Raw genomic sequence first — 14,105 nt, 5'->3', positions numbered from 1 at the left:
CTCTTTCAAATCAAATATTTTTTTCAAGGTGGAAGATTGTGGAGACATATTACGAGAGATTCAAATTTATTTCAGCCAAATTTGAATATTCCTAAGGAACTATTTAGAATAACGTACCATAGATTGCTAGAGCTAAAAGAGCTAAATAAATGGTAAATGCCAATGTAAATCATTAACATATTGGGAAGAGGAGTGTTGAAGAAGAGAATTAATAACCCCTTCGCTTTGTGGATTAGGAAATTTAAGCCCTAAAAGATTTGATGACTTGCTTGAGTTTTGTATCTGGAGCTCTGGTTTTATGGTTCTTATTCTCTGAGGGTTTTGTTTGTTTTTATTTTAACCTCCCGTGGTTAGTTCCCTAATAGATAAACTAATTTGGATTTTTCCTGTGATTCTTATTTACACAAATAATATTACGACTATAAAAGAAAGAAAAAATCACATTCCTACCACCACAATATATCATCTATTTTTATTTTGCCATGATCCTCTTAAAAGTATACTTACTATTAAGATTGTAGCATTCAATTTTGTATGCCATTTTACCACTGAGAAGAGTATATTATAAATAATCTCCATGATGCTTCATAAGCCTTATGATATATGGCTGTATAATAGTTTAGTAGATACATATGGAATCACGAAGACTCATGAGAGTCCTAGCTTGACCCCTTACTGGCTGTTTAATCTTCAGTGTGGAGACAACCTCTTTGGATCCCAATTTTTTCATCTGCAGTGCTATACAGAAAAAAAGAAAAATTACAAAGCTATTTTAGGCACTGAAATACTATGTAAATGTGAGTTATTCCGTTTGGGTGATGTTTTATTATTTAGCCGTGGCCCTATTGTTGACTATTGTTTTTTCCAATTTTGACCTTATAAATCATTAGTTACTTAGTCACCTTATCAATTTTATAAATAAGTATTCGGTAGTTTCCCAATCTCTAGTGGATTTTATTCTGACTGCACTTGAAGAGAAAGAAATAGAAGGGGCCTTTATTTCCCCCCTAGCATGCTTACCTGCACATTCAAGAGTCTATTTAAGGGATTTTTATCAATATTGGCTTATGTGGAGCAACAGCACGTGTCTAAAGAAAATAGCTCAGGATCTTTCAGGATCGGCTGAACGAGGCACACTTCTGCTCTGTAAACTGAGGAGGCATTGCTGCTGCAGAGATGAGAGAATTGCAGGCCTGGTGGGACAGGTGGCATCAGGAAATGGAGAGAGTAGGAGAAGGGCAGATGAAAGGAAGACTGTTTCTGCTGACTGTTAAGGAACTAATCAAAGCATTCATTTTAAAGCAATTTTAGTTGTCTTTGCAGGCTTGCTTCACTTATTAACAGCAGGCTAGCAAATTTAAGAATTTCATCAACTATTACCATACTTAATACATAAAATTATTTGTTTAATAATCATTTTAACTTCTACCCTGCACTATAAATAAAATGCTTTTGAGTGTCCCTTCAGTCTAAACAGGAGATAGGTAGTGAAACCTTGTATAGCCAACTCATTTATCTTTGGCAATAGGATAGGTAAAGTAATTTTAATTGAACTATATAGTTCATTTAAACATAAATTTTACTTTTTCACTTTAGCCTTTTACTAGAGTTGGAAAAAGGAAGAGCAACAGTTTTGGTTTTATCTCCTTGATAATTTCCCAGCCTTAGATAAAATCTTGCAGGGAGAAACCTAGACACACAGGATTTAGTGATTTGAGTCTTCTCCCTTTTTTTCTTTTTCAGTCCAGCTAAAGGTTTTATCAATTTTGTACATCTTTTCAAAGAACCAGCTTTTGGTTTCATTGATTTTTTTCCAATTGTTTTTTCTATTTTATTTCTTTTCTTTTCTTTTCTTTGAGGCAGACTAGCCCTGAGCTAACTGCCGCCAATCCTCCTCTTTTTGCTGAGGAGGAGTGGCCCTGAGCTAACATCTGTGCCCATCTTCCTCTACTTTATATGTGGGACGCCTACCACAGCATGGCTTGCCAAGTGGTGCCATGGCTGCACCCGGGATCTGAACCAGTGAACCCCGGGCCCCTGAAGCGGAACATGCGCACTTAACTGCTGCGCCACTGGGCCGGCCCCTCTATTTTATTTATTTTCACTTTAATGTTTATTATTTCCTTCATTCCTTCTTGCTTCAGGTTTAATTTGCTTTTTTTCGCCTCCTAGTTTTTTAAGATGTGGAAAGTTAGGTTACCGTTCTGAAATCTCCCTGCTTTTTTCATATGGGCATGTGTAACTATAAATTTCCCTCTAAGCATTGTTTTCACTGCATCTCATAAATTTCGATATGTGTTTTAATTCATCTCAGAGTATCTTCTAATTTCCTTTGTAATTGCTTCTTTGACCAATTGGTTATTTAGGATTGTGTCATTTAATATCCAAATATTTGTGAATTCCCCAATTTTCCTTCTATTATTGATTGCTAATCTCATTGCACTGTGGTTAGAGATCATACTTTGGATGATTTAAATCCTTTTAAATTTATTGAGACTTGTTTTTTGGCCCAGCGTACAGTCTGTCCTGGAGAACATTCCGTGTGCACTTGAGAAGAACGTGTATCCTGCTGCTGTTGAGAGGAGCGCTCTGTAGGTGTCTGTTAGGTCTGGTTGCTTCATAGTGTCGCTCGAGGCTTCTGTTTCCTTGTTGATTTTCTGTCTTGTTTTTTTCTCCATTATTGAAAGTGATGTATTGGAGCCTCCAGCTTTTTGAATTGTCTTTCTCCCTTCAATTCTGTCAGTTTTTGCTTCCTATATTCCGGGCCTCTTTTGTTAGATGTATATATGTTAATAATTGTTATATCTTCTTAATGGATTGACTCTTCCATTATTATAAAATGTCAGTCTCTAGTAACAGTGTTTCAAAGTCTGTTTTGTCTGTTAATATAGCTGCTCTAGCTCTCTTGGTTACTGTTTACATGGTATATCTTTTTCCATCCTTTTGCTCTCCACCTATTTGTGTGTGAATCAAAGCGTGTCTCTTGTAGACAGCATATAATTGGATCATGTTACTGTATCCATTCTGCCAATACCTGCCTTTTAATTGTAGAGTTTAATCCATTTAGATTAATGTAATGACTGATAGGTACAATTCATGTCTGCCATTTTGCAATTTGTTTTCTAAATGCCTATGTCTTCTTTTGTTCCTCTGTTCCTCCACTGCTCCATTCCTTTGTATTAAATAGATATTTTCCAGTGTACCATTTTATTTCCTTTATCATTTCTTTTATTGCCTATCTCTGAGTTATTTTCTTAGTTGTTTGCCCTGGGGATTACAATTACCATCTTTATAACAATCTAGTCCAGGTTGGTACCAACTTAATTTCAGTAATACACAAAAACTTTGTTCCTGTATAGCCCACCCCCCCCCTTATGTGCTGCTTTGTCATACAAATTACATCTTTATACATTTTGTGACCGTCAACACAGATTTATAATTATTGCTTTATGTATTTGTCTTTTAAATCAGGTAGAAGAAAAACAAGCTACACCCAGAATATATTTATACTCTCTTTTATATTTACTCATATAGTTTGATCTTACCCACGTTTTTATTTCTTCATGTAGATTTGAGTTGCTGTCTGCTCTCTTTTCATTTCAGCCTGAGGGACTCTTTGGTATGGGATAGGTCTGCTAGCAATGAGTTCTCTGTTTTTGGTTATCTGGGAATGTTGTAATTCCTCCTTCATTTTTGAAGGATGGTTTTGTAAGGTTTAGAAATTCTTGGTTGACAGGTTTTTTATCTGCACTTTGAAATGTCATCTCACTGCCTCATGACGTCCCCAGTTCCTGATAGGAAATTAGCTGTTAGTCTTTTTGAGGGTTAGTGGACCGTGATGAGTCACTGCTCTCTGCTTGCAAATTTCTCCTTTTGTCTTTGGCTTTTGACAGTTTGAATATGATGTGTCTAGGTGTAGATCTCTTTGAGTTTTTCCTGACTGGAGCTCTTGAGCTTCTTGGATGTGTGGATTAGTGTTTCTCATCAAATTTGAGAAATTTCTGGCCATTGTTTCTTCAAATATTCTTCTGTCCTTTTCTCTCCTCCCCTTCTGGGACTCCCATTATGCCTATGTTGGCACTGTTGATGGTGTCCCACAGGTCTCTGAGGTTCTGTTCGTATTTATGTATTGTTTTTTCTTTCCTTTTCTCAGACTGGATGATCTCAATTGACCTGCCTTTAAGGTGTTCTTTCTTCCACCTACTTGAGTCTGTTGTTGAGCCCCTTTAGTGAATTTTTAATTTCAGTTATTTTACTTTCAACTCCAAAATTTCTGTGTGGTTCCTTTTTATGATTTCTGTCTCTTTATTGATATTCTCTATCTAGTGAGATATCATTCTCATACTTCCCTTTAGTTCTTTAGACATGGTGTCCTTTAGTTCTTTGAATATATTTAAAATAACTAATTTAAGGTCTTTGTCTAGTAAATATAGTGTTTGGGCTTCCTCGGGGGCAGTTTCTATTAACCACCATTTTTTCCTCTGTATGAGCTAGACTTTGTTTTTTTGCATGCCTCATAATTTTTTGTTGAAAACTGGACATTTTAAATAATGTGGCTGCTCTGGAAATTAGATCCCCCTACTAGGGTTTGTTGTCTTGCTGCTGTTTATTTAGTGACATTTCTGAATAAATTCTTTATAAAGTCTTTACATGCCCACTGAAGTCTCTGCTTTGTTTGCTTAGTGGTCAGCTAGTGATTAGACAGAGACTTAAATACTTAGAACCAATGAGTCTCCCGTCCTCTGGCTCTGTTTACATGTTGGGGCGTGCCTGCAGCACTCAGCCAGGCAGTTTACAACTATGAATCAGCTTTCACTTCTTGTTTGTACAGAGCCTCAAGGTTAGCCAGAGGTGGGAGCCTTAGGGCTTCTCAAGTCTGTCCTGGACTTGCCTACAACTCATGCACCTGGCCTTCTAGAGTCTCAGGAGTATATTAGAGCCTTTCAACGCTGCCCGCCCCTGCACACCCCCTTCCCTTCCCCCGCCTACCCTGGACATCTCATTCCTCAGCTTTTCCTTTTCAGCTTTTTGGTTAGCCTATTGTTTGCCTCAGCTGTTAACCACTGCCTTAGGGAGCTGCCATGTAAAATAATTACCTCTGATTATTTTCAACAGGCTCTTCTGGGGGAAAGGCTGGTCACACTGGGTGAGCTCCAAGTCAAGTCAAATAAAGATAGCCTTGCAAGTGGGGTCTTCCAGGGAACCACCAGACAGGTCAAATAATGACAATTCTCTGGATATGGGGCTTTTTAGAAGAATCTCCAACCCCTTCTGCCCTCTCCAGTGGCTGCCAGGCTAATTTTCAAAGTGGTTGTTTCACACAAATTGCTGTTTTCAAGGCTGCTGTGGAGCTGGGGAGGGGAGAATAGGAATAAGGCAAGTTCAAATGCTGTGAAGCGTGCTCTTCTTACTGAAATTCAGCTGTTTTTCTTGAATAAATGCTCTCCGATTGCTGAAGGCTTTGGTTAATTTCCAAAATTCTGAAGTTGATTATAGTCATTTTGCCAGTGTTCTTGTTGCTTTTATGGAATAAAAGATGTTTGGAAGTCCTTACCCTGGCGTTTTCACAGACATCATTTTAATACAAAGAATTTAGCCCACAACTGAATACCAGAAATTGAAAAAGATTTTCTTATGGCATAGCTTAATTTTTTCTTAAGCATCATTTCTTCCACTCCTTTCTGGTAGGGGTAGCCTCTGTTACCAGCTTGGTCTGTGTTCTTTCAAACTGTGTTCTGTTGATTTCCTTTCTAATGTACGAATGCATCTGTGTATAATATGTACTTTATGAGGGTTTTCTAAACATATCCATTAACAGTGAGTGTATTTTGATTTGCAACTTGCTGTTTTTCCTGAACTGTGTTGGGAGATCTTTCTACTACACACTTAGAGACATATGTCAAATTATATGGTATTTCATGGTATGGAAATACTGTCGGTTCCCTAACTGATGGACTTTTAGTTAGTTTGTAATGGCCAAGAGAACTAGAAACAGTGCTACAGCTAATCTCTTTGTACATGCCTCTTTATTCTCTGTATGAATATTTCTCTAGGAAGGCTATCTAGAAGTAGAATTGCTTTATTGTAGAGTATGTGCATTAAAAATTTTAAGAGTTACTTTAAAATTGTCTTCCAAAAAGGCTAAACCAGTTTATATTACCAGCAGTGGTATGTGAGAGTATTACTCACGCTAGTACTAGATATGGTCAATCTTAGAAATTTTTGACAGTCTGGGCAAAAATGATATTTTTCTGAGTTCTTTGGAATTTGCATTTAAATTACATTTGTGGGACAGCACCATTGCTACCCTAGTAAGTAATAATTTTTAATCCTTTTATTTCTCCTTTTTAGGGAATGGCATTTACATTACGGGAACGACAGATGCTTGGTCTTCAAGGACTTCTACCTCCCAAGATAGAGACACAAGATATTCAAGCTTTACGATTCCATAGAAATGTGAAGAAATTGAATGGCCCTTTGGAAAAGTAAGAGTTAATTAAATGTTTAGTTTTTTATTGATGATCTGATCAGAAAAATTGGGAATATTCTGGTTATTATGGTGTGAGAAATACACAGTCTCATAATGAAGTTTGTGTTTTAGTCAGTTATCTGTTACTTTTATACTGATTATGTTTCCTTCACTTCAGTGAATACTTCAGTTGTCTTTAGTACTGTAAAATTTAGCAGAAGTCAGTTTTTTTTTTTAAAGATTGGCTCCTGAGCTAATATCTGTTGCCAATCTTTTTTTTCTTTTTCCTTCTTCTTCTTCTTCTTGGTCTCCCCAAAACCCCCAGTACATAGTTGTATGTTCTAGTTGTGGGTCCCTCTGTTTGTCCTGTGTGGGACACTGCTTCAGCATGGCCTGATGAGCAGTGCCATGTCCATGCCCAGGATCCAAACCGGCAAAATCCTAGGCCATGAAAGTGGAATGGGCAAACTTAACCACTCAGCCATGGGGCCAGCCCTCGAAGTCAGTTTTTAATGCTTAAAAATCACAGGTCATTTCAAGTTTGAATGGAATTTTAGAAGCAAAGCCTTGTTCATCTGATTTGACCCATTCTATTCAACAGCTTGTATTGATTGCCTACTTTGTGTGTGCCACTGTACTAACCACTGAGGATATAAAGTGGGTAATAGATGGGGTGACAAGGTAATATATCATCCAATCCAGGACACTTTAATGAAAAAGAGGCGTGACTGAAACTGTCCCGGGCCAACTAGAATGTAGGGCCACCCAGGTAAGGCACAGCTCTGCTTTCTAGGAGTTCATCAATAGATAGTTAGACTGTGACTGTCATTTTACTCTGTATTACAGTGTGCAGGACAATGAGGAAAAAAAGTACATGCAAAGTATATTCTGAAAGCATAAAGAGGGGCACCTAGCCCAACTTGGGGAATCAATTAAAAATTCCTGGAGGAAGTGATGCCTGAGCTGAGTTTTAAATAACATGTTACAGGTAGCAGGGAAAATGAAAAAGAAGGGCGAAGTATTCTGGATAGAGGGATCAGTCTGAATACAGGATTAAAAATATCTGTTGAGGGGCCGGCCCTATGGCCTTGCGGTTACGTTCAGCACACTCCACGTAAATGGCATGGGTTCATGGGTTCCGATCCCAGGCATGGACCTACACCACTCATCAGCCATGCTGTGGTGGCATCCCACATATAAAATTGAGGAAGATTGGCAACAGATGTTAGCTCAGGGCTAATCTTCCTCAGCAAAAAAAAAAACTGTTGGGTTTGTAAAGTGTAAGAAATTATTGGTTATTGCTGACTGGCAAGAGTGGTTTTGTTTTGTTTTGTTTTAATTTTTATTTTTTTCCCCAAAGCCCCCCAGTACATAGTTGCATATTCTTTGTTGTGGGTCCCTCTAGTTGTGGTATGTGGGACGCTGCCTCAGCGTGGTTTGATGAGCAGTGCCATGTCCGCGCCCAGGATTTGAACCAACGAAACACTGGGCCGCCTGCAGCGGAGCGCGCGAACTTAACCACTCGGCCACGGGGCCAGCCCCGCAAGAGGGGTTTTTTTGATGGGGCAAAAGGGTGACTAAAATAGATTGAGAAATGAATGAGAGAGGAGGAAATGCAGTCTCTTTCAAGAAGTTTAGATAAGAGGGGGAGGAAAGCCATTCGCAGTAAGTAAAGCAGGACTTGGGTTTAAGGGGGTATATTTCAGGCCGGAAGGAAGTTGATTGTGCTCATAGCTGTGAGGAATGAGCCCAGGGGAAGGGATAATTGATAGAACAAGATCCCAGAAAAAGGAAAAGGGCATAGGGTGAAATGCGGAGGTAGAGAGGTTGGCCTTGAATAAGAATAAAATAACTCAGTCTCTGAGGCAAGAGCAAAGAAGAGAAGTAAGGATAAACTATGCAGGTGCTTGAGCAGAGGGTGTGAGATCTCATCACTCTTGATGACCTTGACTTTCTTTACGAAGTAGAATAGGAAGGTCTAGCTGGGATTTAGAAGGACCAAGGTTGAATAGAGTTGGTGAGGAGAGTGATAAATATTTGGAAGAGCCATTTAGCTGTAAAGCAAAGCTCAACAAGGACAGGTAAAAGGGATGAGAGGAGACCCTGGAGGCCTGCTGGCATCGTCTTGTTTGTATTGATGCCATTCTGCCCAGCAATGTTATTTTTCTTAGGAAAGGTGCAGTATAATGTCGATTCAGCTTTGGGGTTTGCTGGGCTGGCAAGGATGCAACATAATCCATTCAGCTACTATTTCAGGGCTGCTCTGTGCCAGGCATTGTTCTAAGCTCTGGAACTACAACAATGAAAAATTCCAGCCCTTGCCTTCAGGGAGTTTGAGGGAGATGGAAAAGGCAGACACTGTGGGAAGAGTAGTGCTGTGATGAAGATTTGAGGGGTTTTCTAAATGGTAACGATGGTGGCAGATTTATTCCGAATGAAAGACTTGATTCTGGGATCCAGAGTGGGGAAGGAAAAGGAGCCAGAAGGGAGCTAATAGAATGGCAGGAGATGAAGCCATCAAGGAGCTAGAGAGCCCTCAAAGAACTATGAAGCAAGGGCTTTGTTTGTATAGCTAGCCAAAGAGTAGAGGGTTATGATCAGAGAGTGAAATAACAGCATTCAGGGTTTCTGAGCTACAACAGTCCTCGGTGAGGACAGCAAGATCCAACATGGGGCACTCAGAAGAGTGACCAAAGTGAAATGAATGAAGTGAAACTGATAAGGTTAAGGAAGTCCAGGAATCGCACTAACTTCCCTCCATCAAGTGCCTGCTAGGTCCTCTGTTCTTTCCTTAACATTTCTGCTGTCTGTTTCACAAAGCTATTCAGTCTTAATAGCCCAATTCTTAGTTTTCCTCCCCACACTGAGGAGAAATCTCTTTTCCTCTAATTTCTACCTATTGGTATTATTTCTGCCCATGGTAGCTACATAGAAAGTATTATTTCCCTTTAAATGGAATCACTTCTCCTTATTTATTCACCAAGTATTTGCATACCAGTTGTATTCCACGTACTCTGCTAGTTCCTGGAAATATAGAAGTATATAAGGTGATAGTCCCTTATCATGATGTCATCTAGGCTGGAGGGAAGACAAAGTCAAGAAGTGGAGTGAGAGTTACAGAAGAGGGGGTAAGGTCTTATGGGACCTGATGACAAGAAAATGTAACGTGTGCATGTGTGTGATGGGGCAGGGGAACAGACAGAAAGGTACCCCCAGAGAGTGTGGCACCTGAGCTGCATTCAGAGAGCAGGACCATGCCTGAATGGAGGGTGTCCAGGCAAAGGGTGCATGGTAGGTAGCAGCTCCAAGGCCAGGCTTGTGAGGCATTTGAGGAACTGAAGTACATTCAGTATGAAGATGAAGCTGGAAAGGAGGCAGAGGTCTTGTTAACTATTTTAGGCACTTAAGCCTCTTTAACTGGCATTTGGAATCCATTCAAGGAGAACAGGAATTATCAGGGTTATATTTTTATGAGAAGAATAGATTGGAGCAGGGGAGCAAAATTGTGTGTATAAAGACTGGTTAGAAAGTTCTTGAGATAACCTAGGTGAGAGATGATCGTGGCTTGGATTGGGTTGGGGTAGAGGGAGGAAATAGGTGTATTTGAAAGATATTTAGCAGGTAGATTCTGTAGGACTTGTTGATTTATTATATTGGGGTAGTGGACAGTGGGAGAGGAAAAAATCAAGAATGGACTGCGATTCCCATTTGGTTAGACGATAACAAGAGGAGAAACGATTTTGGGGAAGATAATGAGTCTATTTTAGACCTATTTAATTCAAGATGACTACTGGTTTTTCAAGCCAATATTTCCCTGTTTTCTAAACTTTATTCTTTAAAAGCCATTATCATATATATTTATATGAATTGACCTTTGTACCATCTCTGTGCTCTTTGTAGACTTTGTAATGCCTGTAAGCCTACTGGATTATAAACTCCATGAGGACAGGGGTCACTTCTCACATCCCTAGAGTTCAGAATAGTGCCTGGTACATAGTATTTAGTAAATATTTGAATGAATGCCACTTTATTTTGCTTCCTTATTTATATGCCAGTCACTTTGAAGATTAGTTCCTTAAGGGTGGGGGGGCCTCATGGTAATCTTTGCATTTCCAGTGCCTGGCGCAGAGCCTGACTCACAGTGAGGGCTCAGTAAATGTTAGCTGTTGTTTCTGTTGTTATTCTCTTCATCATCTCTCATTTAAGTAGATTTTTATCTTTACTCCTCGGTGTTAAATAATGATAATTTAGGATTTTGTTTTCTGGGGTAGGTGGAGGGTCCTCAGGTTTAGATGTTTAGATTTCGCTATCAAAGGCCAAAACTTTGAATGTAATGCTGGCTGATGTAGACGTTATTTACTGTGCTTAATTTCAGATACATCTATATAATGGGAATACAAGAAAGAAATGAAAAGTTGTTTTACAGAATTCTGCAAGATGATATTGAAAGTCTGCTGCCAATTGTATATACACCAACAGTTGGTCTTGCCTGCTCCCAATATGGACACATCTTTAGGAGACCTAAGTAAGGCTTATTTTTAAAAATATTTTTGTAAATGATTATTATTAGGAAAAATATCACTCTATAACACTTATATTTCTATTTTGTGTGCTGCAGTTTTATCTCAACCACGTTTCCCACCTCACAAAAGCTTAATTTGGACAAAAAGAGATTAATAAAAATCCAGCATGTTCATATCTATCATTTTTGTAGAAATAGCATCATTCATTCTTAACCGTCTTTAAGTTATTATGATTATTAGAGGAATTATGCATTTTTGTATGAAAAAAAGTACTCTTAATTCTGGTGGCAGATTCTCCAGAATTATCATTAAAGTTTTTGAGAATTTGGCTAAATTAAGAGATTGATTCTCATTGTTTGTCAGCTTTAATTTCTGTTGTTTGTTTATAAACTTTCACAAAGTTTAATTTCAAATAGTTCTAGCACCTCCAATTATTTTAAATGGAAAGAGTACTGGAATGGGCATTGACTCAAGTCTTTGAATAAGTCACTTTATTCCTTTGAATTTGGTTTTTTATCATAAAACGGGGATACTAGTACCTATCAGAGAGCTGCTGAGAAGGTCAGGTGAAGAAACTGATGAGATGGTTCTTTGTAAACTTGGAAGCATTATATAAATGCTATTTTTATTTAATTTGAATTTTCTTGCCTTTTCCCTCTAACCTATTATCATTTTTCCTCAATCCTTACATCTTCCCATGTTCTGCTTACATGTTGATACAAATGTAGAAATTCAAACAATGTGTGCTAGCATTTACCTTCCACCTCCCCTAATCTAGTCTAGTGGCTTTCAAACTTTTAATGTGCATACGAAACACCAATGGGACTTAATTGAAATGTTGATCCCTGCCAACTTTCCTCTTCTTCCCATTCCCAAGATTCTGATGAAAAAGAGAAAGGTCTGGAGGTCCGGATTTGAATGAACACTGTGGTGATGGTGTTGCAAGTATTCCCAGAAACTCACTTTGAGAACCTGTCTGTTCTGTCCTGTGTGCTGTCATCAATTAATGTTTCCAAACATTTCTGTGATATAACCCAGCTGTTCAGCTCTTACAGTTTATTTTTCACTTAGAGTAATGGTTCTCCATCCAGATGAAAGGACAAAGGGAAACTTAAAAAAAAAAAAATACTGATGCCTGGTCCCCACCCAAAGAGATTCTGATTCGCTTAGTCTAGAGTTGAGCCCAGATGTTTGTGTTTCATAAAAGCGCCTGGCGTGATTCTGGTGTGCACCCAAGGGTGAGAACTAACATGATACGTAAAGAGCGTGGCTTTTGGGTGAGGGCAGATACTGTGTATCATTTATGCAGTGGTTTTTTGTTCCTTTTGTTTTTTACATAGAAAATAGTCAGTAAATCTTGGTTGGTTAATTAATCTAAACTCCAGGCCAGTTAAATCAGAATCTCTTGGAGTGGGACCTTGGCATTTTTTTAAACAGTTTATCAGATTATTCTATTGTGCACCTATAGTTGAGAAGCTGTTTGAGCTGATTTGAGCTGGGATAGTGTAATGCCAAAGTTAAGATACCAGTGAGAAAGTTAAGTGTAAGACTCAGTTGGAAGGCACTGGGGAACTGTCGGCCCTCATCTCTGCCTGACTTATTTTCTAGAACCTGTGTTTCTTTTTGTTCTCCCTTTTGTCTCTCTTCCTTTCTCCTTTCCTCTCTTCCTTTTTTGAAATCTGATGATCTCAACTGGATAACAATATACAGTGTGTTGAAAATAACTCTTCACTTTTTCCTAATGCTTCAAGGATGTCATGTTTTATATGAAATTACTGTAGTTTTCTCTCCTTTCTTAGTCCTTCAAATTTCAAATTTTCAGTTTTAGTGAGTTTTAACAGTAATTTACTTGGCCTTATTATGGTCTCCTGCATTGGTGGTTTATCTTTATACTGCTTTTTACTAGAGGTGTATTGAGTATTTTTGAACATGAGATGTGGTAACATTTCTTTTTGAGTAAAATGATCATATCATTTAATAATAATCTTTGTTGCAGCTACTGTCTGAGCAATGCAATTACAGTTTGAAGTAGTTGAAAATGTTTGAAAATAAACCAGTGTGACTTAGCTAAATCTGCTTGGAAATTATACTGTCTTGATGTTTTATTAAAATATCTAAATATTCCAGTTATGAACAAAAAATTAGAAAAAACAAAAAAAAACTGTTGTGAAATGCAAAGGTGTTTTTGTTCTGTTGCAGGGGATTATTTATTTCAATCTCAGACAGAGGTCATGTTAGATCAATTGTGGATAACTGGCCAGAAAATCATGTTAAGGTACTAATAGCACAACCTTCCTTTTCACAATGTTTTTTCTTTCCTTGTACATTACCTCTAAATTTCCAAGAACAGTTTTTCATTGTTGCTCTGATTTATTTTTACTTACATACATGCAGATTTAGTGCTCTGAGAAAATCACGATAGTAGTAATTACAAAATGGGTTACTGGTATGGAGTTTGACTCTGGGAAAGAAATTGGAGCTGGTACACAAGGTGAGCCTGCTCATGGTCAATACCTCTGGTGTCTCCTGCCTTCTCTATATCCCTTGTCTATTTCAATATTGTAGGTAGAGACAGTACATTAAAATGTCATAAAAACTTTTATTCTGATGGGTGGTGGAGAGGATTCGTTATGCCTTTTTTCTTCTAAATTTAAGATAGATTTAGATCCTTAAGCAAATATAAAACTCTTAGAGTTTCAAATTTAGCAAATATATTGGTCAATCTGGCTAATCTTTCATAAAATCTAATGACTTATTTAAGATCTTTTGGTAAGCTTTAGGGTTTACTACAGGAGTAATCTTATGTGCCTTTATTACATGTCTTCCTTACCAAAATAATCTTTGATGAATAATCATGAATTCCAATAATCTAGAAGAAATTTGGTCGGATAATTAAACTCAAACAGTGTCATCTTAAAACCCTGTAGTTAAGTGTATTTTTTAATTCTAGATCTTTTTCTTTTTCACCTTTGCTGAGGTTTTTCTTGTTTGGCCTAAGTTATGATTTTGGAGTAGGATGTTGTTTACTTCTAAACTCTTATTTTTCTCTTCCGGTTAATCTCTTTATCAGAAGTTTGCTCCTCTCTCCCTCTTTAGTCTTTGTGAAGATGTTG

At 38.0% G+C, this 14,105-nt stretch overlaps 1 protein-coding gene across 1 annotated transcript in view; it reads left to right on the top strand.

Annotated features, from left to right (window-relative positions):
• Positions 1-14,105, top strand: part of ME2 (malic enzyme 2) — a 55,105-nt gene that overhangs the window by 11,371 nt on the left and 29,629 nt on the right. Inside the window, exons 3-5 of the mRNA XM_046672153.1 lie at positions 6,352-6,485; positions 10,845-10,994; positions 13,192-13,267. Of these exons, the coding sequence (XP_046528109.1) occupies positions 6,352-6,485; positions 10,845-10,994; positions 13,192-13,267 (360 nt within the window). The remainder of the gene's footprint in view (positions 1-6,351; positions 6,486-10,844; positions 10,995-13,191; positions 13,268-14,105) is intronic.

Source organism: Equus quagga, chromosome 9 (assembly GCF_021613505.1).
Source record: "Equus quagga isolate Etosha38 chromosome 9, UCLA_HA_Equagga_1.0, whole genome shotgun sequence".
Lineage (NCBI taxonomy): Eukaryota > Metazoa > Chordata > Mammalia > Perissodactyla > Equidae > Equus > Equus quagga.
The sequence above is the reverse complement of the archived record's forward strand: the minus strand, read 5'-3'. Positions and strand labels throughout refer to the sequence as shown.